Below are 23,636 nucleotides of genomic sequence, written 5' to 3'. Positions count from 1 at the left end.
AGACACACACACAGCAGGTGTTTGAGAGAGCAGAGGGGATTTTAGGGGGCAAGATTCTGCCAGCACAGTGCTGGCTGGATTTTGGGAGAGGAGAATAAAGGGATGGAGCAGTGCTCCTACAAGAAAAAGCTGAGAGACCTGGGGGTGTTCAGTCTGGAGAAGAGAAGGATTCAGGGGGAAGTTTAAACAGCTTCCTGTGCCCAAGGGGACTAAAAGAAAGATGGGGACAAGTGTTTTAGCTGGACCTGCTGCAATGGTACGAGAAGTGATGGCTTTAAAATAAAAGAGGGTTGATTTCGATTAGATATAAAGAAAATGGTTTTAAGATGAGGGTGTGAGGCCCTGGCACAGGGTGCCCAGAGCAGCTGTGGCTGCCCCTGGATCCCTGGAAGTGTCCAGGGCCCGGCTGGACAGGGCTGGGAGCCCGGATCTAGTGGAAGGAGTCCCTGGCCATGGCTGGGGTTTGGAAATGGATGAGCTTTAAAGGCTCCTTCCAGCCCAGGCCATTCCCTGAACAGGTGAAATGATCTTCTCTTGCCTCCAGCGGTTGTGCTTGCAGAACTCCCGTGGCACTTCTGGCAAGGCCAGCAGAGTGGGATCTCTGGCATCCTGGCCCTGCTCCAGCAGTAATAATTCTGTCCTGCCTCCCCAAATTCCTCCTGTTCTCTCAATTAGAAACAATTTTCTTCTTCCCTTCATGGCCCAAACTGTTGCCTCAATTAGCTGCTCAGTGTTGATTAAACAAGCCAGCTCCTATAGGTGGTTGGAAAGGAGTCTGTGGGGATTCAAGCACTAATGGAATGCACAATATTAACTGAAATCAATAGAATTAATGGGTTAATTCCATGCTAATACATAGTGCTGGAAGAGAAGTTAGGCTAATGAAAATGCATGTATTCCCTAAACTATTCCATTTGCATCAGATGATTCATCCACCACTGCTTCTTTCAAACATTAATGGGATTAAAAGCACATTTACTAAGAGTACGTGGCCAAGGCACCAGCTCTGCCTCCCCGGGTTCTCTGGGTAAGGTGCAGCCTCTGCACCTGTTTCTCTGCAGGTTAGCAAGGTGCAGAGGAGAGCTGGGGACCTCAGGAGGGAGGGATTCTGCTTTGGAGGCAAGCACCTCTTTGCTCATGACTGCAGGAGGATTTGACATGGACCCGTCCCTAGGTCTGCCCTTGTGAAAGGGGTGGGGAGAAGTGAGAAATGAGCAGCTGTGGCCGTTCTGATGCCCAGCTAAACCCTGCCTTGCATCAGCTTTTCTTTTCTTATACTGGATAGACTCACTGGAAAACAAAACTCGTGGGCTTCTCTTCCTCTCATGCTGATTGTAATCAGAAATGGGTCTCAAAAATTGCAGATGTCTGGATCTTCAAGAAGAAATGTACATTTTCATCAGAGTAATGGAATTATAGAATCATTAAGATTATCTCTGGGCCCCAGCCCTTTTCAAGGGGGAAAGAGAGGGGCAATGGGATTCATTTGGTCTGGAGGTGTAGGGGGATGCAGCTGCGAGCAGCAGGGGAGGGGATCCATCCATTGCACACTTTTCTAAAGGGCAAGGAGTCAATGGCTTAGCATAAGCCAAGATTAGAAGATTCTGAGCACTGGGAGGAGAAACATGGACTGAAAGATACTGTGGAGGTGTGCCAAGCACAGGATAGATGCACATCTGTCAGGGATGCATGTGGAGGTCTCAGAGAAGCCCGGGTACAGAACTGCCCAGACTCCAGTAAATTTTTCAACCTTCTCTTGTCCATGCAAAATCAAAAGATCCCCTCAGGTGAGTCTTGATGACCACAAACCCAGGTTTTCCTGGATAAGAAAGGATCGATAGAAACATCACAGAATCATTTAGGCTGGATAAACCCTCTAAGAGCATCAAGCGCGGTCGTTCTCCAGCGCTGCCGAGGCCACCGCTGACCCGTGTCCCCAGGTGCCACACGCACTTGGCAGGGGTTCGTGACCCGAGTGGAGCCCGTGAGCGGACGTGCGGGCACTGAGCATGCCTGCAGCCCTCTGCCTGGCACCGCTGCGCTGCGCTGCTGGAGAACGCCTCAGCATTGCTGCACGTGCAGGAACAAAGAGCACTCTGGCTCCGTGTGGTGGGGCTCGTAAAACAGCCCTTTGCATCCCCGGGCCACCCAGGAGGATGTGACTCAGCCCAAAAACAAGGCCAGAGCCTGCTCTGGGGCCGTTCTGGCACGGGGCAGCCCCAAGCTCAAACCAGCCCCAGGGAGGGGCCAGAGGCTCCAGCTGGGAGTGGGCTGCAAAACCTTTGGAGTTAGTCTCTCCTCTGTGGGAAATATTGACAACATCAGAGGCAAGAAAGATCGTCCCAGCAACCTGATGAATTTTTGGCAGAAGAGGAAATGGTTTTGGCCAAAAAAGAGGTGGTTTGGCTCCTGAGCTGCTTCTGTAGAGATGAGCTCCAGCTGCAAAACTCTGAGCAGAGCTGACCAGATTGCAGGGTGCCCCATGGCAACACTTCAGAGGCCACATTTAGTGGCCTTATTTTGGGGACTTTTGGGGTTTTATTTATGGGCAAAAATATGTCATCTTTTTGTCTGTGCATCTCCATTTGCTCTGTGGGTGGGAAAAAAAAAAGTTTGATCCCACAGCACTTTGGGAGACCATTCTCGGAGAGATTAGTAATTGGGAATTGGAGCTAGATGACCTTTAGGATCCCTTCTAACCTTTAATCTATGATTCTGCAATAACTCATTCTATGATTCTATGAGAAATTGTCTGTAAAAAATTGCTATTTGGGACAATTTCCCCCTGAGAATAGGCCTTGCCCAATATAAAATGTAGGGAAGAGTTTGTTTCGTTAGAGCAAGGGAAGGATTGGTTATATAAATGGAAGCAAACCCTTCATTTTTGGTTTCAATGAAGTTTCTTACCAAGTCTGCTTGGTGGAATGACTCCACAGCTGAGCTTGGGTCTAATCCTCCAATTTCACCCCTCCGTGGCAGGAGCAGCAGGATAACAGGATGTCTCACCCTCGCCATGGGTAGCCACGAGCCTTTACCCAGCCAAGCACATACAAGGTCAATACAGGATTTTTCTTAATTAATAGAAGTGACATCGGTTCCCAGCTGAAATCCGTCATTTTTCTGGACCTGAGCACCGCTGTGTTTTTCACATAAGGAGCTCTGTATCCAGAAGCACTGAGGGGCTGTGGGCTCATTTCCAGAAGCGTTCTACAGTTCTGGGAGCACGTCCCTCACAGAGCACAGTATCAGGAGAAGTCCCTGGGCCACGGCCCAGCCCTGCACCAGGGGCTCAGGCTCTGCCTCCAGCTCTGCTCTGGCCCGTGCTCGACATCCATAGGAGGGCAGCCAGGAGGCACAGCCTGGAAGGACCCACGCAAGACAGGACTGCTCATTTCTGTGAGTCTCCCTCTCCTGTCTTGTGATTGTACAATCCCAGAATGGTTTGGGCTGGAAGGGACCTGAAGGCTCAGGCAGTTCCACTCCCTGTCGTGGGCAGGAACACCTTCCCCTAGAGGAAGAAGGGGTTAGTTTGCTGTGTAGAGGTGGATAAATCTTCACTGAGGCTACCTGGAGTGCTTGGAGGCGTCGTGGATGTGAACGGCCACGGCCCAGAGTCAGCCCTGCTGTGTGTGTGCACAGCCAGCTCCTGTTCGCACTCCGGCAAGAGGCAACACGGACGTGAGGTGTCTCTACATTTTCACCTGGACACGACCAGCACAGACCCTTCCTGTATTTCCAGCCAAAACGTGTGATCCCACCCGCCCCCGGGTGCCTTGTGGTGACGCCGGGGGCTGCAGAGGGCGTCTCGTGTGAATGGTCCTGTAAAGGTGCCACAGGGCAAGGGATGGGACAGACACGGCCATCACAGAATCTTCTGCTGCTCGACATGGATTGGAGGAGTCTGCTCTGCTCTCAGGGCAGCCAAAGCCCTGCAGTGCTCAGCAGCAGTTTGGTTGTGATGCTCCATTTGGTACAGTCCTGTAAGGGGCAAGTGCAGACCAAGCATTGGGGTTTTCATTTCCTTCACTTCTGATTTTCACCACAAAGAGGATGTCTCCGAGTATTAGGAAGAATTTTGTCCTGGAAAGAGGTGGATGGGCATTGGCAGGGGCTGCCCAGGGAGGCTGCGAGTGCCCAGCCCTGGAGGTGTCCAAGGAATTCCTGGAGGTGGCACTCAGGGCTCTGGGCTGGGATCAGTCACAGGGTGGATTCGACGGGCTGGGAGGGCTTTTCCAACCTGAATGATCCTGTGATTCTGTGATTCAGAGCAGAAACTCTGCGACAGCCTCGCTGACCACTGGCAGGGCCGGGGCCTCCCCAGAACACGTCTGTGTGTCCAGAGGAGGAAGGAGAGCTACCCAGTCACACCAGCACATGAAACTTGCCTTTGATCTCACACTTTTATACATCACTGGCTCCACTGCAGAACTGATGCCATCAAAAACAAGATCAAAGCCTGTTCCTTGTGCACTGGAGGCATCTGTGATGTCAGCGAGCACCCAGAGTCACCAAGCTGAGCTCTGTGGAATTTCTGTGGTTTGAAAGTGATGTAACCATGATTAAAACCTTGTCCTTACATTAATTCGTATTTCACAGGCCTTTTTTCCGATGCATCACATTGTGAGTCTGCTGGGGAAATTCCAGCTGCATGTTCTAGATTCACGATCTCTGATTCTGTCATCTATTCGTTCTCTTGTCCCCTCGGCTACTCAGTCAAAGAAAAGGAGAAGCAGTGTGGCTTTCCCCCAGGCTGGTGTAAATCAGTGTAACATCAGTACAGTCTGAGTCAGCCCTGTCTTCACTCAGCTCTGCCAGCTTCCAATTCCATGAAATTGGGGGTTTCTCCATGGAAAATGGCATTGCACGAGCTGGGAATATGCAGCACAAGTGTAGTATAAAATTCCCAGCTTACAAAAGCAGACTAGAGAGGGACTGCCTGGAGGGGGGGCTGGACAGGGACGGTGCTGGTCCCTGATTCAGAGCAATGGAGTTTGTGACCAGCATCACTGCAAGGGAACTGTGTGGTTCAATGCCCCCAGCCATCAGCCCAGACCTGTAGTAGGTGTGGGAGGCTTGGGGATGCTTGCTGAGCTCAGGGGAACCTCTCAGGTCAGAGTTCAACCCCCCTCAGTTGTGTTTCTGTGAAATCTGTCTCTGAAAATGTCCCGTGAGAGCTCAAAGAAAACTGGAATTGGGTGCAGCATGAAATAAGTCCTTCAGAGGCCATGTGGCCATTAGTGGTGCTTGAAAGGGTGGATTCAGCTCTAGAAAACAAAGTTAGGCTGAAATGATCAAAACCCCTCAAGGATTTAGGAACTTCTTCTTTATTCAGTCACACACATCTGAATTGGCTTCTTGCTCAGCACTGGAGGCTGGCTGTGTCCCGATGGGCACCGAGTGCCTCCGTGGCACGGCACTTTGGGATCTGTTCCAGGCACAGCCGTGCCATGAGCAAACGCCAGCTGAGCCAGCCATGCACAGACACCACTGCTCTGTGCCTGGGCCCAGCTCTGCAGTGCTCCAGGTTCCCTCCAAAACAAACAGAAATAAGCCCCCTGTGACTGTCACCTACTTGGCAGAGCACCCAGGGTCTCAGAGCTGTGTGCCAGCATCTCCAAACTCACCTCCCAGCCGGAGAAGCCAAGGCATGAAATGGGTGAGGGAATTCCAATCCCACTGCTAGAAGCTGAGCCAGGAGCCCTCACCTGAGGTGCATCCCACCAGGACACATCCCAAACCAGGCTGCCTGTCCTCCCTTGAGGACACGGGGCTCCCTGCTGACCCACGTGCGCTCTGCAGGCCAGGGGATTCAGAAGGGAGGAGGTTCAGCAGGGCAGGACGATGCCTGTGCCGCTGTCTAAGGCAGCTGGAAAACTTGAGAAGTGTGTGGTGTTTGTTTTGTGTTTGTTCTGGAGATCCTGAGGGCGGTGGGAGGTCAGCACAGGTACGTTACACCCGCTCGTACCTTGCGAGGGAGGATGGTCAGATACTATCAGAGGAGGTTAAGGCAGAGCAGCCAAGCAGTCAGAAGACAGGCGGTGACAGATCCAAGGCTGTCTGTGCAATGTAATTCCTTTCCCCCGGTGTGTTTCCATTCTGATACCATCTTTAACTGCATGATTAAAAATATTGATACTCTTCTTGGACAAGACAAAAATCTGTACTGTGGAGGTATTGAATAGCTGAAGACACAAATCCTCGTCTTTGGTAGACAAGTGAGGCAGGTGCTGTGAGCACTTTCTTTAGCTGAATGCAGGCTCTGGGTTTCCAGGGTGGGAGAGAAACACAATCCCTCATGACAGAATGGTGATATTTCAGCAGAGAGAGGAGTTAGGGGCCATGGCAGACAGGCAGTGCTGATGATTTGCTGAGATGTTGTGTGCAGTACTCAAACCTTTCCTGGGCACACAGATGAAAACTCCACGCTGGAGCAAACCAGCAGAGCTGAGGTGGGTGTCAAAAAGAGTGGGGATGGGCACCTGCTCCTGCCTGGGAGGGCAGATTTTGAGCCACTGGATCAGTGGATTAAAGGGCTACAGAAATCATCTGTAATTCTGCAGAGATAAGTCTGTCCCAGGGACAGAGATATCACGGAGTGAAATTGTTGCAGAGATTCTGTTATTAAAGGGTTTCCAAGAATTTAATCCTGACAGGAAAGCAGCAACAAGAGGTGGGGGAAGAATTTGGGCCAGTTACAACCAAAGGAGCCAAAGAAAGCAGATTTTGGCAAGAGGGGTGATGAACCATTGGAACAAACTTCCTGGGATGATGACAGATTTCTTTCTCTCTTGAGGTTTTCTTATCAATGAGAGCTTTTCTCTGGGAAACAGACTTGAGCCAAGGACAAATTACCGGGGCCATTACCACGGTGAGTGGATGCAGCGCTTTGTCCTGAGCGAGGGAGAGGGTCAGCTGTGCCTCCGGGCTCTGGGCACGTCAGTCACGGGTGCTTTGCTGTCTGTGGGGCCTGCCAGGCTCCCCCAGCGCTGGCTGCGATCAGCTGCTGCCTGAGCTCAGCAGAACAGGGTGCAGCACATCCCCTGCAGGGCAGGTCCTGGCAGGGGGACAGGCGAGGGCTCCAGACCTTCACCCTCTCCCACCCACGGGCGGTTTTTGCTCCAAATGACCTTACACCGACCTGCTTCTGGACTCTGTTCTAGGCACATTGGCTCTGTTCTATCTGTGACCACACCCAGCCTCTGTTCACCCTTCATTCCTACCATCCTCATGCCCACCCTAATTTGTTGCCTCTCCTTGACCTTGTTTCCTCCGTGACAGCTGCTAGTAATTCAGCACGAGACCACAGGAGCCGGGGAGCTTGCACGGACACCACCACCCAAAGAGGGCCCACATGCTGCATATCCAGCACTGTCCTCCTCTGGGATCCCACCAGCTCTTCGTGGGTGGGTCTGGCCAGAGACAGGCTCCTGCCCATGCCCTCCTGGCTGTCATCTCTCCCTCGTGGTTTCTGTCTTTTCAAATGGGTGTAGCAGTCCTTGGTGCCCAGGGACAGGACCAGGGCTGGAGCCGTGCCAGGCTCAGGCTGGAGATCAGGAAAGGTTCATCCCAGAGGGTGCTGGCACTGCCCAGGCTCCCCAGGAAATGGGCACATTCCCAACTCTGCCCGAGCTCCAGGAGCCTTTGGACAGCACTGCCGGGGGGGCACAGGGTGGGATTTTGGGGGTCTGTGCAGGGACAGGGGTGGATGGATGATCCCTGTGGGTCCCATTCAAATCAGGGTATCCTGTGAGTCTGTGATCTTCTTTTGACCAGGGCACTGCAGTCACTACCACATTTTGGGATTCCCAACCCGCACAGAATCCCAGAATCTGATATTCAGAGTTAAAGGGGACCTTCCAACCCTCTCCTGCATCAGAGCCTTTCCGCTCTTGGGCAGAAGGGCCAATACTGAGGGTGCCATGGGGAAATGCTGTAGCAGCTTGATTCTTCCTTGGGCACTGGGATCCTCAAGTCCATCCACAGCTGAAGGAACATTTCCAAGATGGGAAGCAGCCACTGCAGCCCTTTGCTTATCCTTTGCTTATCCCTGCGCTCAGCCAGGAGAGCTGGGCCCCGACTGCCAGAGCTTTTGCAAACACAACTGTGACTCTATAAGGTGAAAGGCAGCAGGGGAACTGCACTTGACCAGCAATATTGTTCCTGGCCAGGCCCCAAGCAACCCAGAATTCCTTTTCATCGGGAGGTGGAGGAATGGGGTCCTCACAGTCGGTTGCTGGCACTGTTTTGCATTTTCTTCAGCAGAGCAGCACAAGGCTGAGAGCAGCTCCATGAGGGGGAAAAGGGTTATTGAAATAACAAATGCTATTCAAGGAGAGCTGTGATTAGCTGGATTTTAGACACTTAGGACAAAAGCCGAACTTTATTTCTTCTGGCTTTTTCAGTTACTTCTGGTCTATTCAAACATCATGACACTTAAAATTCAACTGAACACTTCTCTACATTGGGAAACTGAAGTCAACAGGGAGCAGGGAAGAGAGGCCAACAACACTTTTACCTACATTGATTAGATTATAAAAAATGTGATTTCCCTTTAAAGGTTCTGTTGATTTAAGTGTCTGAAATTCACTGATGTGCAATAGAGTTTTTAATAGTACACATGTTCCTGGTAAATCTTCACAATCAATTTCCTTTATGCTCTTCTCTTGCATTTTCCATCATAATCATCTTTCCCCAGCTCTTCTCAGCAAGTAATTCTGAATTTCAGGCTTGTTTGCAACCTGCTGACCTCTCCCCGCCCCCAATATGAAACCTATGAATAATCATTGAAAGCGTGTCATAAATAATTGCCTGTGAACTGCAGCCAGTAATTAAATATTAGGATTCTGATCATGCTGCTGGGTGAACTCTGGTTTTACAAGGGTAAAAGAAGCCTTCAAGCAAGTTACTAGACCTTTGTATGGCTCAGGTTGTCTTGGATTACAAGATAATTTCTCACAGCAAAATTCACGTTTGGTTATTTAAGCTGAGACCGAAAACAGATTTCCATGACAGAAATAGCGAGGGCATAAGGAGAGGGTTCAGCACAAAGGTTCAAACCTTGCTTAATAACTTATTATTATTTAATTTCCTTCCATCCCCTGGGATCTCTGGGATGGAAGGAACACCTAATTGCCATAACTGCAGGTCTGATTCAGGTGAGGACACCGTGGCTGGAGGATGCTGCTCCTCCCCTGGTGTTTGGGAAGCGCAGCTCTCGGGGCAGGAGGCTGCTGGCTCTGTGCTGAGCAGGGAAAGTCTGTCCCAGCCTCAGCAAACCCCCAATCTGGCTGGCTCCGGGTGCTTTCTTTAATCCCTGACACAGATCAGGGCTCATTTCTGGACAGTGGAGTTCATGGCCTCTGCTGTGGCCACATTTGACACCTGGGACTTGCATTTTCACCATCACCCCTCCGTGTTTCACTGCACCTTCAGCACTTGTTGCTGCGGGGCCAGGACTGAGCTCCAAGGGCCGTGTCCCTCCACTTTCACCTGTGAAGCCACAGCTGAGTTGCTGCCCTGCCTAAAGCTCTGCTCAGCTGCTGCTCCAGAAAGGGGCAGGGTTCCCATGGGGCTGCCACATCTGCAGCCCCGCTCACGTCTCGGATACCTTGGAGCACCCCAAGCTGCACCGAATACCCACAGGTGGGCAGCCGGCTCCTCCAGGGACCCAGGAACAAAGACAGCCAAACGATTGCCAGCACAACTATCAGAGAACCATGGGATGGTTTGGGCTGGATGGGACCTTCAAGCTCATCTTGTTCCACCCCTGCCGTGGGCTGGGACGCCTTCCTCTGGACCAGGTTGCTCCAAGCTGGCCTTGACTTCTTTTCCTCTGTACCACTATGACAAATAAGTTACTATTTGCTTTATGCTCTATACTTTATTTTTTAACGCACTGCTTTTGTCGTTCATTATCTGCCCATTTCTGCCCAATGCCTCAGCTCAGCAGCCCTAGAGCAAGCCAATCTATCATCCTGGTTTTGGAGCCACCCCAAGACGTGATCCATTTGTCTTCTCTCTTTCTCATCATGTTTCCACTCTTTTTCCTTATTCTGTGTCCTCCACATTGCTTTTCTGCTTTTTATGACTCAGTTACCCAGCTGAAATATCTCTTTTGCTCTCCCTTTTATGAGATGCATTAGAAAAGACTTGCCAAGGCTGTGTAGATCTCACGATGCAGCCTCTCCCTGCCTGGCACAGCACTCTAAATATTACACGAGGTACAGACACAAGGCTTGCACTGCTTCCAAGGGTACAATTCTCACCCAAGTTTGATGATTAAAAATAGTATCTCTGGTCTGACCGTCAGCCAGCTGATCTTCTGGGCAAGGCAGATGTGTGTAGTGAGAATCACTGCTGTGTGTGAGGGTGCATTAATGCTCGGGCTGGGGCTGTTACGTGGCTGTGCTGGCACGGACTGTGCCCCCGTGCTGGTGTGGGATGGGAGGATGGAATTCAGCGCCTTCTGGATTATTCTTGGCGTGTCTCAAATTGTGAATCCTTGCATTCAGAGCCTCAGTTCCTCTTTGGTGTGGAGTCACGTTTATTCCAATGTAAGTTCTCATGGGTTTGTGGTTTTGCTGTTCCAACACATCCTCCCTTTTCCCTCCACGCCCTCCCACCCTGTGTTTGTAGTCTGAGTCCCCCATGAGCCCCACTGGCTGTGGGAGTGATCCCAGCTGAGTGAGGCTCCCCAGGCTCTCCTCGAGTCACTGAGGGCACAGAACGGATTCCAGAGAGTAACTGCAAGTACTTAATTTGGGTTCCTCTTTGTATTTCCTAACTATTTTCCTGTATGCGTAAATACATATGTGTGGCTGTATGCCTAAATTCCAGTTGTCTCGTGTCACCACTCACTTCTCACTGCCTTTTCCCTTCCTCAGCTAAAATCTTCTCTGGTTTTTCCATCTTGGCTTCCTCTTCAGATTTCACCATATGCCTTATTCATCCTCTTTTGTGATTTGGGCTTACGAGCTCCAGCCTTTGTGTCTAATATTTAGTGTCAGAAGCAAAAAAAAGGTCAGTGAGAGATGAAGGGATGATGGATAGATGCAATGACCTGTGCTGCTACGGACATGTACACAGTTTTGTCTCTGAACCCAGGGTTGCCTGGAAAAGTGTCACTGGAGGACATTTATTGGAGCCCTCTGGCTTTGAAATGTCGGGAGAAGAATCTCTGTTCTTTGATTTTAATCATCTTTAATCTTCATAAATCTTCAGGAGGGTTTAGCTTTTGTTTGAATGAATTTTGCAACTTACAGGGAAAACAGAGGTGGGGGAGTATAATTGAGTGCTTGTTTAGTGCCAAATTCATCTTAAAGCAGGGAATGAAAATGGCATAGCAAGTGCTGAATTATATATTATTAAAACTGCTTCAGCCCTTGCAAAGAAAAATAAAAAATGGCCTTTTTACTCACCAGTTAATCATGTACAAAAGAAAAGTGGACGGAACAAAAATGAACTTAATCACAGAAGAAGGGGTCACAGTTCCTGCTTGCCATATGGCTGGGATCCCCATCATAACCTGCAGTGCAGAGCACACATGGTTATTTAAGTGCTGGCATTTAAGTGCTTCAAAGAGGTGCATTAGGAAGAGAGTTCATTGATAAATGACCCTTTAGAAATGGGTGAGATTCTGTCCTTAGCAATGAATGCTCAAGGTCTGCACAGTTGTCTTGGCCCATCTTGGCTGCTCTTGTGTTTTACAGGCAGAGCTGGAAGGTTTTCCAGTGCTTAGTTCTAGGGAAAGATGTGCAGGACAGATAAGAGTGTTGAAATGGCTGAAGGCAGGATCCAAACACTGTCCATTTTTGCTAACAATTGTTAGTCTGGCAGCAGTTCAAGCTCAACACCCGTGGACTTTTCCAATCCAGCAAGTGCCAGAGATCAAACGAGGAAAATGTAATTTTCTCCTCGCTTTTCTACAGCAAGAACAGGGACCTGAAAATGACTCCCAGACCCTGCTGAACCAAGTGCATCACACGTTTTTAGGGTTGTTTGATGCAGTGGGCATCACAGCTCCCCCAGAGAGCTTGATGAGCTCTGTGTTCCGAGAGCTCTGTCTTTGAAGGCATTGCCCTTATTTTGTTACTGGCAGCGTGGGCAGGGGGATGCTGCCTGCTCTGCCTCCCAAGCTGCTCTGGACACAAGGGAGGATGCAGAGTGAACAAATGAGCTCAGCTTGCCCTGGAACAGCAGTACCCTCAGATCTCTGGCAAGGACAGCAAAGGAGGACACAGACCTCCAACAGGTGTTGCATGCGCTTTAAAAGCCCAGCCACCTTTCTGGAGTTTGGCGGAAGTGTCAGCATTTGGTGGGAGGCAGTGGATGAAAACAGGGTGTTGGTAGCTGTGTTAGAGCCCGGTGAGGCAGGGAAGAGCTACCCAGGGAGTGCTGGCCAGGGACACCTTCCACCTTCCCAGGTTGCTCCAAGCCCCCGTGTCCAACCTGGCCCTTAGAAGGGAGATGCCTTGTTCTGGGAGAGCCACACTTCACATGGACTTTATTCCCCTTCCATTTGTGCCTGTCTCCAGTGTGGTTTGGTTGATTTGGAGGTGCCTGTTGCTGTTTTACAAGGCCACAGCTGCCACAAGGTCTCCCCTGGACGGTACCACAGGGACAGAGAACGGGAAGGGGCCGTGTGTACGACCCCTGCTGCTCCTCAGAGAAGGGAGGGTGCAGGAGGTGTTTCTGACGTGCTTTTGTAAATAATTCCACTGCTGGGGATTAAGCAGACCCTCCATAATCTCTTCTACTTTTTAACATCCCATATTACATTTTTCTTCATATTGATCTACATCTCCCTTGCTGCACATTTACTCAGAATTACTTCTCATCTTATGTCCCCCAGCAGTGGAGGGATATCTATTACTGTCCCCATCTAAAATGTCTTGTTTATGTGTTTGAGTGCTCTGATCTTGTTTCTTCACAGCCTCCATTCTAAACGATACAAATCCTGATCTTTTATCCTCACCTCAGCCTGCAAACCATTTTTAATTTTAATAAAATTCCTCTGGGATCTTGCCATCTTCCCTAACATATGTTGTCCTATCAAAAGATGACCCAAACTCCAGCTAAAGCCTTACTGGAACTGAGAAGTGCAGAATAATTTCTTCCTGTGATAAACACATACCACTTATGCCCCAGACCACGTTTTCTTTTTTTCATCCTGTTTCTTTTCCCTGTTCAGCCTGTGATCACCTCTCACCCCATGGTCATATCTCCCTTGCTTCTATTTCCTAGGTTTGCTTTTCCCTCCTGTCTTTTCACACGCGCATCTCCCAGTGTCACTTCTGCTGGTCAGTGTCATCCTCCTGATTCCAGACACTGCCTTAAGCAGGCCAAGGCAATTTTGAATTCCAGTCTTGTCTTGCCCATCGCTTGTGACCCCCTCCTCATCTTCTGTCAGCCACAAATTACAGAAATCTATTCTCTGTTCCATCGCTGGAGCCATTATGGGAATATTGAACAGTGCCAGACTCAGGACAGACTCTCAAACACCTTCTTAGTCTGAAACTGTGCCTTTTCTGGTTTTGGAGCTCTCTGTTTGTGAGCTCCCACTTGGCTGTGACTGCTCAGAGGCCACTCACTCACGTGGACCGGTGCCAAATAGCTTGGAGGAGTCAAATCACACATCACCCCCTACTTCCCTGGACAGTCTTACCCATGAGATTGATCTATGATTCCTCTGATTCCTTTGCTTCTTTAAAAAGGGCATTCCTTTCCCACTCCTTTGGGATCTCATTTCTCATAAGAGTTAGAAAGATAAAGGTGTTGCTGTTCTACCAGCTCTAGTAGATATGCACAGACTCTCTGACAGGTTCCAACAACCCCTGGGAGAATGTATTTCTGTGTAAGCAGCTCTGTGGCATGAGGGGAAATGGATTTTAAAGCAGAATTTGGAGGGGAAAATCTCTTATTCTGTGGAGAGTGCACTGGGACATGACAGAAGGAGCCTGGATGTCATTCTTGCCCAAAAGGGTCCACGTCCTCAAATGACTTTATTTCCTTGGAACTGCTGCCCCTCTCCTCACCCATCTCAGGCACCACAGCAGAAGTTCGAGGTCTTGTTCTTGGTTCTGTCAGAGAGGGAGAAACCTGTGGCATAAGTGCCAGATCCATTTCTATTCCCAGTTTATGAGTCAGCAGCTGTCCATCAATGGATCACCAGCTAACCCATCCCTCTCCTCGCCCTCAGCCTCCCTCCAGCATCTCTTTTTTGGTTAACAGCTCCTCCGCAGGAACTGGCTGCAGCCAGAGACTACTGCAGATGGAAAGTTCTTTGTGAATGTGAAAAAGAATGTGAATCACTGAATGGTATCTGGAGCAGGGAAGTGCAAAGAAGTGTAGACCAGGGGAAAAATGAGAAAATAAAACACTGTTGAGATGTCTTTAATGGCACTGGTGAGCAGGGCATAGAAATCCATGCTGTCAGATCCTGAACCATCAATGCTTCAGCCTCCAGAAATGCTGCTCTGTTCAGAAGTTAAGGGAAGGGTTTGGACTGTCTGCAAACACTGAAAATCATTTTTTTAAATAGAAATCACTGCAATGTGCCTGCCCCTGGGAGCAGCAGGAGAGAAGGACAAGTCCCTCAGATGGAGATTAGATCCCAAACAACTCAATAGGAATATTCAGAGAAATTTTTTCCCTTGTGTACCAAGGGAGAAATTTTGAAGACGTTAGCTGGAGATGTGGGCTTTTTTCATCCTGTGATCTGCCCCTCTTGGGTCTTTGCAAATTGTCCTGACCACGAAGACTTTGCAAGTCTGCATTTCCAATGACCCTGATGAGACGCGTTCCTTAACAAAATTTCCCTCTGGTTTTTAACTTGCTCCTAAGGTTTTTGACAGGAAAGTGCAAGAATTATTTGAAGGAAATAAGGACATTGCAATTCACACAGACTGGGGGGTCAGGGAGAGGGCAGCAAATGGGTCAAAAAAATGGGGCATGGCAAAAGAAATCTAAGTTAAAATCAGAAATGTGGGATATTTGGAAGAAAGTGTAAGTGCATTGATGTATACACAGACTCTGGCCAAAGCCATGTGATTACAGAAATGCTGCTTTGATGACAGCTAAGAAAGATTTGCAGGGTTTGTCTCCTAGATTTAAGTGAGCTGTCTGTTCTTTCTGGGATGTTATGCAGGAGGATTCCAAGTGAAACGGGAGTGCCAGCGTGGACAGGGAGTTTTGCCAGCCAAAGAGAGGAAAGCAAGCGCCTGAGTTTGGGCAAGCTGTGCCAGACAATCAGAGAATAGTTTGGGTTTTGAAGAGGCCTTTAAAGGTCATGTGTGCGACCCCCTGCAATGAGCAGGGACGTCTTTCACTAGATCACACTGCTCAGAGCCCCGTCCAACCTGATCTTGGGTATTTCACCCCGAGATCAACCATCTGGCCCACAAATCCCTCTGTGAACGACTCCGGACAGTGTGACAGAACTCCTGCGCACTTTGCTGGAATTGCTTTCTCAAACACTCTGCAAAAAGCACCTTCATGTACAGAGGGATGCCTTAGCTGCAGGAGATGTTAAAGAAAAATATTCAGGTAGGGCAAATGGATGTCATAAAAAAATTGGCCCCAGTTTCACTGTTCCTAAAGAAATAGCTCATTGACCTGTGAGAAGACAGGAGGGTGTTCGGCTTTAATTTTCCAGCTGTATCCTTGGAGTTTGAGAAGTGTAAACCGGGAAAACGAGCTGAGAGCAGGCACTGTCCTGGGAGTGTTTGAGACATCGTTCTTGAATGCTGTGTGGAGAACTGCACAGGCCACACGGATGTGGTGGAAGAGATTTCTGTCGTCTGAAACATCATCGAGAATAAACTTTTGGAAGCCGTGGCAAAAGAGAAGGCACCGCAGAAAGTGCCACTGGAAGGAGGCAGGGAGCTGCATATCAATCCAGATCAGAGCTTTCTGTGATGGAGAGCACGGTGCACAGATGCAGGAATTAGCAGTGTCAGTGCTGCAGCCCTGAGGGATTCTATAGAATCTGTGGGATTATGAAAAATCCATTGCAGTGGCCACCAATGAACACAGGGATGGAAGAAATAGATATGAATGAAACATGTCAAGGGTTTCTACCTTGGAGACGACAACCAGCAATGCTGGGTCAGATGTGGTGGACCTGTGGGATTATCCGTGCTACTCTGAGACTGCGTTATGAGAGAGTCTCATATTAAATCACGCTGTAGGAAACAATAAACCTTTATGTGGCACATATGGGCTTCCAGAAGTGGTCATTTTTTACATCAGTGCACAGTTAATTAATAGGACTTTGAAAGATTTTGAAGAGTTGCTGAATGCCAGAAATCTTCAGTCAAATTATTTGAAGCAAAGTGGAGCTAAGGGAGTTTAAAAAAATCTCAGATATTTAAGTGTGTATGTGTGTAAAATCATTACAGACATTGAGAAAGATCTGTATCTCACTTTGCTGGACTTAAGCAGACTGCCTTTAAGGCATTTGATGTTGTTAGCTGAAATTTTGCTCAGAAAGGTGAGAATTTGACTGCCTTGCTTATCCAAATCTGGGCTAAGAAGCTAAGCTGATCCTGATGCACAGATAGAGAAATAAAAATACATGTACAAAATCAAGTGATATTTGAGAAGCTCAGTTACTTCAGACTCTGTGCCTGATGACTCCAGAGTGCTGCTTTATGGGCAGACGAGCATAAACTGCAACATGAGAAGAATTTTTGCTTGTGAAAGGAGAAGATGCAAAGGGTTTAATGATGAGCTCGGTCTAGGAAGGACACCCAGAGGATGTCACAGTGTGTGCTTCAGTATCCAATCACAGTATTGGCCAATGAAAATGCTCTTTTAAAGGTAAATCTTGCTCCAGGTGTGGACAGTTGAGGAACCCCAAGCTCCACTGTGCTCAGTGAGTGCAGCTGAAGGATATTGTGTTGTGGCTGCTCTGCCTTGAGCAATGCAGCCATTTAGAGCACCAGGGACATGCTGTACCAGGAGCTGCAGCACACAGCACTTTCTTTCCTCTAAAGACTGGAAAATCAGCCCCAGGGCAATTACTGATCAGGAGCTTGAACATGTAACCCCAGTGCGGGAGACCACTGTGAGTGTCCAGCATGCTGCTGAGAGCACAAATACTGCCTTGCTCAAATTATTCCTTAGTTCTCCCAATTTCCCTCATCTTGACGTACAAGGAGCTGATATCCAGAGACCACCACTTATCCCACGGGATGGGATGCTTATTTTTAGGCATCATTTTCAACATTTTTAGTGTTGAGACCCCGGTGATCACTAACTCTAATCACCCTGCCTGGTATGACTGCCAAGCTTTGGGAGTGGGAGAAGAGCCTCTGTTCCAGCAGAAATCAGGGGCTGAAGCTTCCTAATACACCAACATCATGGTGTCCCCGGATTTTGGCAAGGAATGAATCTGGCATGCACCATTTTCTCTGCCAAAACCTGTAGGTAGTTGTGTGATCGGTGTTTCAGATACCCAGTATTTCAGAAAAGCTTGTATCCACTTTGGAACTTCATGGATCCACAGAAATTTTAAGCCTTCTTCCTGATCTGATGAATTAAACTTATTTAAAATAGATACACAACTATTTGCAACCAGGTCATGCACTGAGCGTGATGGTCTGATTTTCATCCTCCTTTCATAAGAATATTGTTTATAGCTGATTTGGTGGTTAGTCTGGCTGAGTCAGTCCAGCAGGACGGGGCATTCCAGAGGCATCTTTAGAAAACAAAGGCTGAAGCCTTGTCAAAAAGGATGTGTTAGTGTAGGGGAGTAATGATATCTAGGGAGACTTCACCCCAAGTCATCATGAGGGTTTTCATGATGAATTCTGTTCTCCTTAAGGGTAATGGAGACACGATACAACTTGTCATGGTATCTGGGTGTCATGTATAAATCTATGATAAACAGCAAGACAGATCAGAGGAAGGTTTTCTTCTGGGTTTGAGTCCATACATAGAGTGGTTTTCTCCTACATGGATCAGCAGTTAGAGAAGCAAATACTCAGTGAACGTGTTTCTTTGTATCTCCTCGGTACCTGTAAAGTCCTGCGTGGAGGCACAGATCAAATGCAGACAAAAGATTGCTCATAACGTGGAAGGAAGGGGTGAAAGGTCCCTCTCTGGAGGGACAGAGAGTCAGGCAGCATATTTTTAATGCCTGCTCAAGACTCGCAGCACGTTATTGGCCTGAACTTTGCAGAATTGCTTTAACACCATCAGTTCCTGAGATGTTCTCAGCAAATTCCACCACCCCAGTGATGGCTGGGAAGGATCCCTAGGAAAAGACCCGTTTGCAGTGTGGGATTTCATCATGTGTGTGCTGTGTTTGTAAAGCCATCCAAGTCCACTGTCAGCAATGAGTGGTGGTGTCCTCCTCAGGTGAGCTGCTCTGAGTTAACACGGGAAGCACTGGGGCAGCCCTCAGGGTGGCCGTGGTGTTGGAGCACGGAACCGGCACTAAGATCAGGGCAAGACAGGTGGAAGGGAAGAAAACTTCCCCTTGCGTGGAGAACAGCATCCAAAGGCGGTTTCAGGTGCTACAAAATCCAGGCGACAGCTCTGGACAAGGCGTGTGGGATCTCGAGGGAGGGCTGTTCTCAAGCAGGTTGGGGGAAGGAGCGTAGGTAGAGGTATTCATAGGGGCTGCTCTGCAGGTATTTCAGCAGCAAACAGGAAATGAAATTTCAGCTGTGTACCAGAGTTTGCTCCTTGTGTGATCCTGAGCATTTCACTATAAAATCATGGCATAAAAACACAGTTTAAACAAGGTTTAGCAGGAGCCACCTGCATTAACCACCTGGGCCCATTAATGCATGACTACTGGTTTATGGATAGTTGGGAAATACTAGGAATATTCCTTCAAGACTCTCTTTCCCATCATTTTTCACTCCAGGACAACTGTTTGTGATGACTTTTTTCTGACAGCTCTGGGGAAGTTCAAATGTGTTGCCTGTTAGCAAGTACCGACATTTAGTCTGTGTTTGATTTACTCTGACCCGGGCTGTGGGCTTGTCCAGTGGTGGTCGTTCCTTCCTGTGGTCTGGTGCACAGTCCCTGTTCCTGCCAGAGTCTCTCACCCCAGGAATGCTCGTGCTCCGTGCAGTGTCCTCTCCCAGCCATTCCCATGGCCTGGCTGGAAAAACAAACCTGGCGCAAGGGCCGGGCTGGGTGGGACTTGGAGCAACCCGGTCCAGTGGAAGGAGCCAGAGGGGCTTTAGGGTCCCTTCCAACCCAAATCTTACATGCTTCTGCAAAGACAACCATCCACCTGTGCAGGCAAAACGAGGCTCACCTAGAAGGGTAATCAACCACTCCTGTTGTTTCTTGGAGATTTTAGGTGGTTATTGTCCTATTAGCTGCAAATATTGTAAAAGCAAACACCGTATGTTTCGAGTCAATGTCTTGTCGTGGAAATAAAGTGTTCATCACTCCATGAGCTGTGTGTGGATCACAGAATCATGGTGGAGTCACTGAGGCTGGAAAAGACCTCCAAGACCATCGAGTCCACCCTGTGACTGATCCCCACCTTGTCACCCAGCCCTGAGCACTGAGTGTCACATCCAGGCCTTCCTCAGATACCTCCAGAGATGGGGACTCCAAACCTCCCTGGGCAGCCCCTTCTAAGGCCTGACCAGCCTTTCCATGGAAGAATTTTCCCAAAATCCACCCTGAGCTCCCCTGGCCCAGGCTGAGGCCATTCCCTCTCCTCCTGTCCCTGTTCCCTGGGAGCAGATCCCAAATTCCCCCCGGCTGTCCCCTCCTGTCAGAGACTTGTGCAGAGCCACAAGGTCCCACTGAGCCCCCTCTTCCCCAGGCTCAGCCCCTTCCCAGCTCCCTCAGCTGCTTTTCATAGCACTTACTGTCCAGAGCTTCGTTGCTCTTTTCTCCAGCCCTTCAAATGAGGAGTGTAAAAAGATTCACTCCAAATTCATATATAAACTGGAGGGGAGGGGGGTGTATCCCAAAGCGCCCAGTGGAACTGGCGTGGTTCCTGCTAAAACATCTAAATCCCAAGTTGAGGAAGAAAAGGAGAGTAACAGGACTCCACGTTGGTGCTCTCCAGGCATTTTATTCACTATTTCCAGCCCACATGGAATCACCTTCACACTTCTGTACCCCAGGCACAGCTGCACTTCCCTGAGAAAGGAAATTATCTCCTTGGAGAAGAGTCAGACCTGCTTGGTCAGCACAATGCATTTTGAGACACCCATATGAAAGGAGCTGAGGGTCTGTTAAAATGGAAGAGACCGATTTTTCTCTTACACACTTCAGGAGTAACTCTTGGGTGAATGGCACTGAGATAAGAGTGAGCAGAAACAGATGTGGAGCACAGCTACAAACAGGATGTGAAAATAAACTCATTACTCCATCTGCCCACCGTAAACAGCGTGAAATTAGCAGGGAGTGAGGAATAAAACTCCAGACAAATGGCCTTTTAAAGAGAGCAGAGGGAGCTGGAAGGGCTGCTATTAGAAAAGCAGAGACACAGAAAGCCCAAGCCACGCACGGCTCGGTGCATATCCCAATTCCCTGGTCAGTCAAGGAGAAGGAAAATCCTGGGGCACAGAACCTGCCAGGAGCTATTTTTGAAGGCAAAACCAGAAAGGCCACTCCATCTTTGGGAGAGAAGACCTAATATTGCTCTTGTCCCTGCGTGTTAGGAAACACTATCAATTTTATAAGTCATGGAGATTTATTTTTTTTCCCTAAGAGGTGCTGTCTTAATGTTGCATAAAATTACTCTCTCAGGGGAAGTGTGAGGAGAAAAACGTGGTGTTATGTTGTCTCAGTTGCAAAGACATGGCTAACAATAAAAGCCCCTGACTGATTTGGTTTTTAAGTGACACAATTACAGAACGGGTCATTCGTGACACTCCAAGTGGCTTCAAGCACCTCTGCCATAAAGTCTGAATGGGGGTGTTTTATGCTGTGGGTTTGGGCTGTAAATATTCACCCCGGGCCTTTGTTCTATGAAGCAAGGCTCAGTTTGAGGATATATTTACTTAAAATTTTGCAGGAAAATTTCTCAAATGGTCAATCTGCTTGATTTATTTAAAGTGAGATCCCAAAGTGTTTTACAGCTTTTACAGGCTGGTTGTGTTTATAACCATCCTGGGGAGTATCTTCTGCAATTCATGTAGCGGAGGAAGGGAAGGAAGGTCATAATTTCTATGTTAACCTACTTTTCTAGCAGCTGACAGGACACTGACAAAGTCATCTCTTCTAGAATAAAACCTGCTGGGCTTTATCGTCATTCAGAGGTGATCCTTTGGAGAAAGCCAGAGTAAAATAAGCCAAGTATTTTTTTCCTTTATTCCTATGGATTCTGCTCAGATATGTTCTCTAGCTCATTTTATGGTGCTCAGTGAAATTGCAAATTTCCCAAATGATATTTCAAGGAAACTGGTTCCCTGTGTTCGAAGTTCTTCAGTATATGACAGCCCAAGGCAGAGTTTCCCACGTGTTGGAAATAATTTCCCTCTCCATGTTTGGCAGATCCAAACCAGCCTTGAGTGCTAAATAAACCAGGTCTATGAATAAATCAGGGGCAGGAGAACCCAAATTTGAGATGGTGTGAGATTTGAAATACCTGAAAACTTGATGTTGGCCATGAGGCACTTTGAAATAGTCTGCAGTTAGATTAAAGGTTTTTCATTTGAGATTCCACTGGGGTATTTCAGGAGGAAACCTCCTGGTGGGTTCACCCAAAGTTTGTAATAAACATAATTGAAGTATCTGAATTCCAGCTGCTACTTTCTACTCTAATCAAGAGCAACAGAGGCAGCTCCTTCTTAGCAAACACCCTGTGACTGCTGAGAGAACAGAAATGGATATATTGGGCTGGAGTGCTGAACTGGGAGGTGCAGAAATTAAGGAGAGATTGCAGTTGGAAGGCAGAAAAGGGGACTTTATGAAGAGATGTGTAGAGTCTTGGAGAAAGCAGAGATTTCATGAAGGCCTCAGAGATGGAGATCAGGGACTCACATTTTTCTCAGGCAGCAGGATTTTCTAATATTGTCCAAGCTGGGTCTCACCAGAAGCAGACACTGGAGAGAGTCGAAAAGCAGACTGTCTTTTCTATCCTTCCCCTTCTGGTTCCTATCCAAAGAGAAGACAAGTTATGCTAGAGACTGAGATTTCCTTTGGGAAGTATTTGAGAAATACTCCTTCAAGGTCATGACAGCGGTTTCTGTTTTTATAGTACAGCAGGATCCAAAATTACTGTGCGGGTGCTGGAACTGATTCTCCCCTTCCATAACCCATGTTTGCCTCTTCCTCACTCTCCCAAGCCGTGGTGCAGTTGTGCCTGACCTATGTCAAATGCTCCAGACCATCACACCCGTCACCTCTCTGCCACCTGGGTGCCACACAGCCACGTCCTGCTGAGCACGGCTGAGCTGCTGAGCCTGCCCTTTGCCCGGAGCAGCCATGCAGCCATGAGCCTTGGGCTGAGCTCAGTCCCAGGAGACAGTCTGCACGTGCCCAGCCTGCTTTAGGGATGGAGAGCAATAAATAACATGGGATCGGTCTGCTCCTGGCACTGAGGCACAGCACCACTGAGCCCTGATGAACTAATTTATTGGTGTCCGTGTAGCAATAGCATCTTCCTCCCAGGCTTTGGGCTCTCCTCTCCAAATGGGGAATATAACAGTTTGTATTGGTAAAGGAACTCTAAAGACAATTTACAAAAGCTTGGAAAAAACAGGACAGAAACAGTGAGAGTCCTGGGGAGATGGTGACAGTGAACAAGGGCCAACTCTTGGGATTTATGTGGGCTGACTACATGTCAGAACACCCACACAGAGCCATTTGTAGCTCCATAAAGGTGTAGGCACAGTTAAATCATATTCAGGGAGCAGAGGCCAGGGTCTCCATGACACTGGGCTAACTTTGGAGGACAGAAATGAGATAGAAAGCTGGGAAAGAAAGGGTTTGAAAATATTTTTGTTCTCCAAGAAGGAAAAAATTGATCTGAACTAGTCAAGTTTCTGTCACTTAAAATCCTGCTACCAGGCAGATCTCGTCACAGAACCATGGAATGATTTGGGCTGGAAGGGACCTCAGAGATCATCTGGTTCCACCCCTCTGCCATGGGCAGGGACACCTTCCACTGTCCCAGGTTGCTCAGAGCTCCACCCAACCTGGCCCTGAGCCCTTCCAGGAATGGGGCACCCACAGCTTCTCCGGGCAAGCTAGAAGAAGGAGCTTGCAGGAGGCACAATCCATTTCCCGCGGGGTCGCTCCGTGACGCTGACAGCGCCTCTCCGGTTCCCTTGCAGAAGGCATGGCGCAGGCTGTTGGCTCCAGCAGGGACTGCCTGCAGGCGGGTGAGTCCTGCACCACCGACCCCGTGTGCAGCGCCAAGTTCCGCACGCTGCGGCAGTGCATCGCGGGCAACGGCGCCAACAAGCTGGGCCCCGACGCCAAGAGCCAGTGCCGCAGCACCGTGACGGCCCTGCTCTCCAGCCAGCTCTACGGCTGCAAGTGCAAGCGTGGCATGAAAAAGGAGAAGCACTGCTTGAGTGTCTACTGGAGCATCCACCACACGCTGATGGAAGGTCAGTAGAACAGGGCACTCCTTTCTGATAGTCCTCCTAAAAGGGAATTGCTCGCGGGCCGTTCTACAGAGCTCCCCAGCTCTGGCGTTGCTGCAA

General features: G+C 48.8%; 1 protein-coding gene across 1 annotated transcript in view; it reads left to right on the top strand.

Annotated features, from left to right (window-relative positions):
• The window catches only part of LOC120753511 (GDNF family receptor alpha-4), a 72,152-nt gene that overhangs the window by 30,409 nt on the left and 18,107 nt on the right, over positions 1-23,636 (top strand). The window contains exon 2 of the mRNA XM_040065800.2: positions 23,262-23,540. Coding sequence (XP_039921734.1) covers positions 23,262-23,540 — 279 coding nt within the window. The remainder of the gene's footprint in view (positions 1-23,261; positions 23,541-23,636) is intronic.

The sequence above is a fragment of the Hirundo rustica genome, chromosome 5, assembly GCF_015227805.2.
Source record: "Hirundo rustica isolate bHirRus1 chromosome 5, bHirRus1.pri.v3, whole genome shotgun sequence".
Classification (NCBI taxonomy): domain Eukaryota; kingdom Metazoa; phylum Chordata; class Aves; order Passeriformes; family Hirundinidae; genus Hirundo; species Hirundo rustica.
This window is presented reverse-complemented; position numbering and strand designations above follow the sequence as displayed.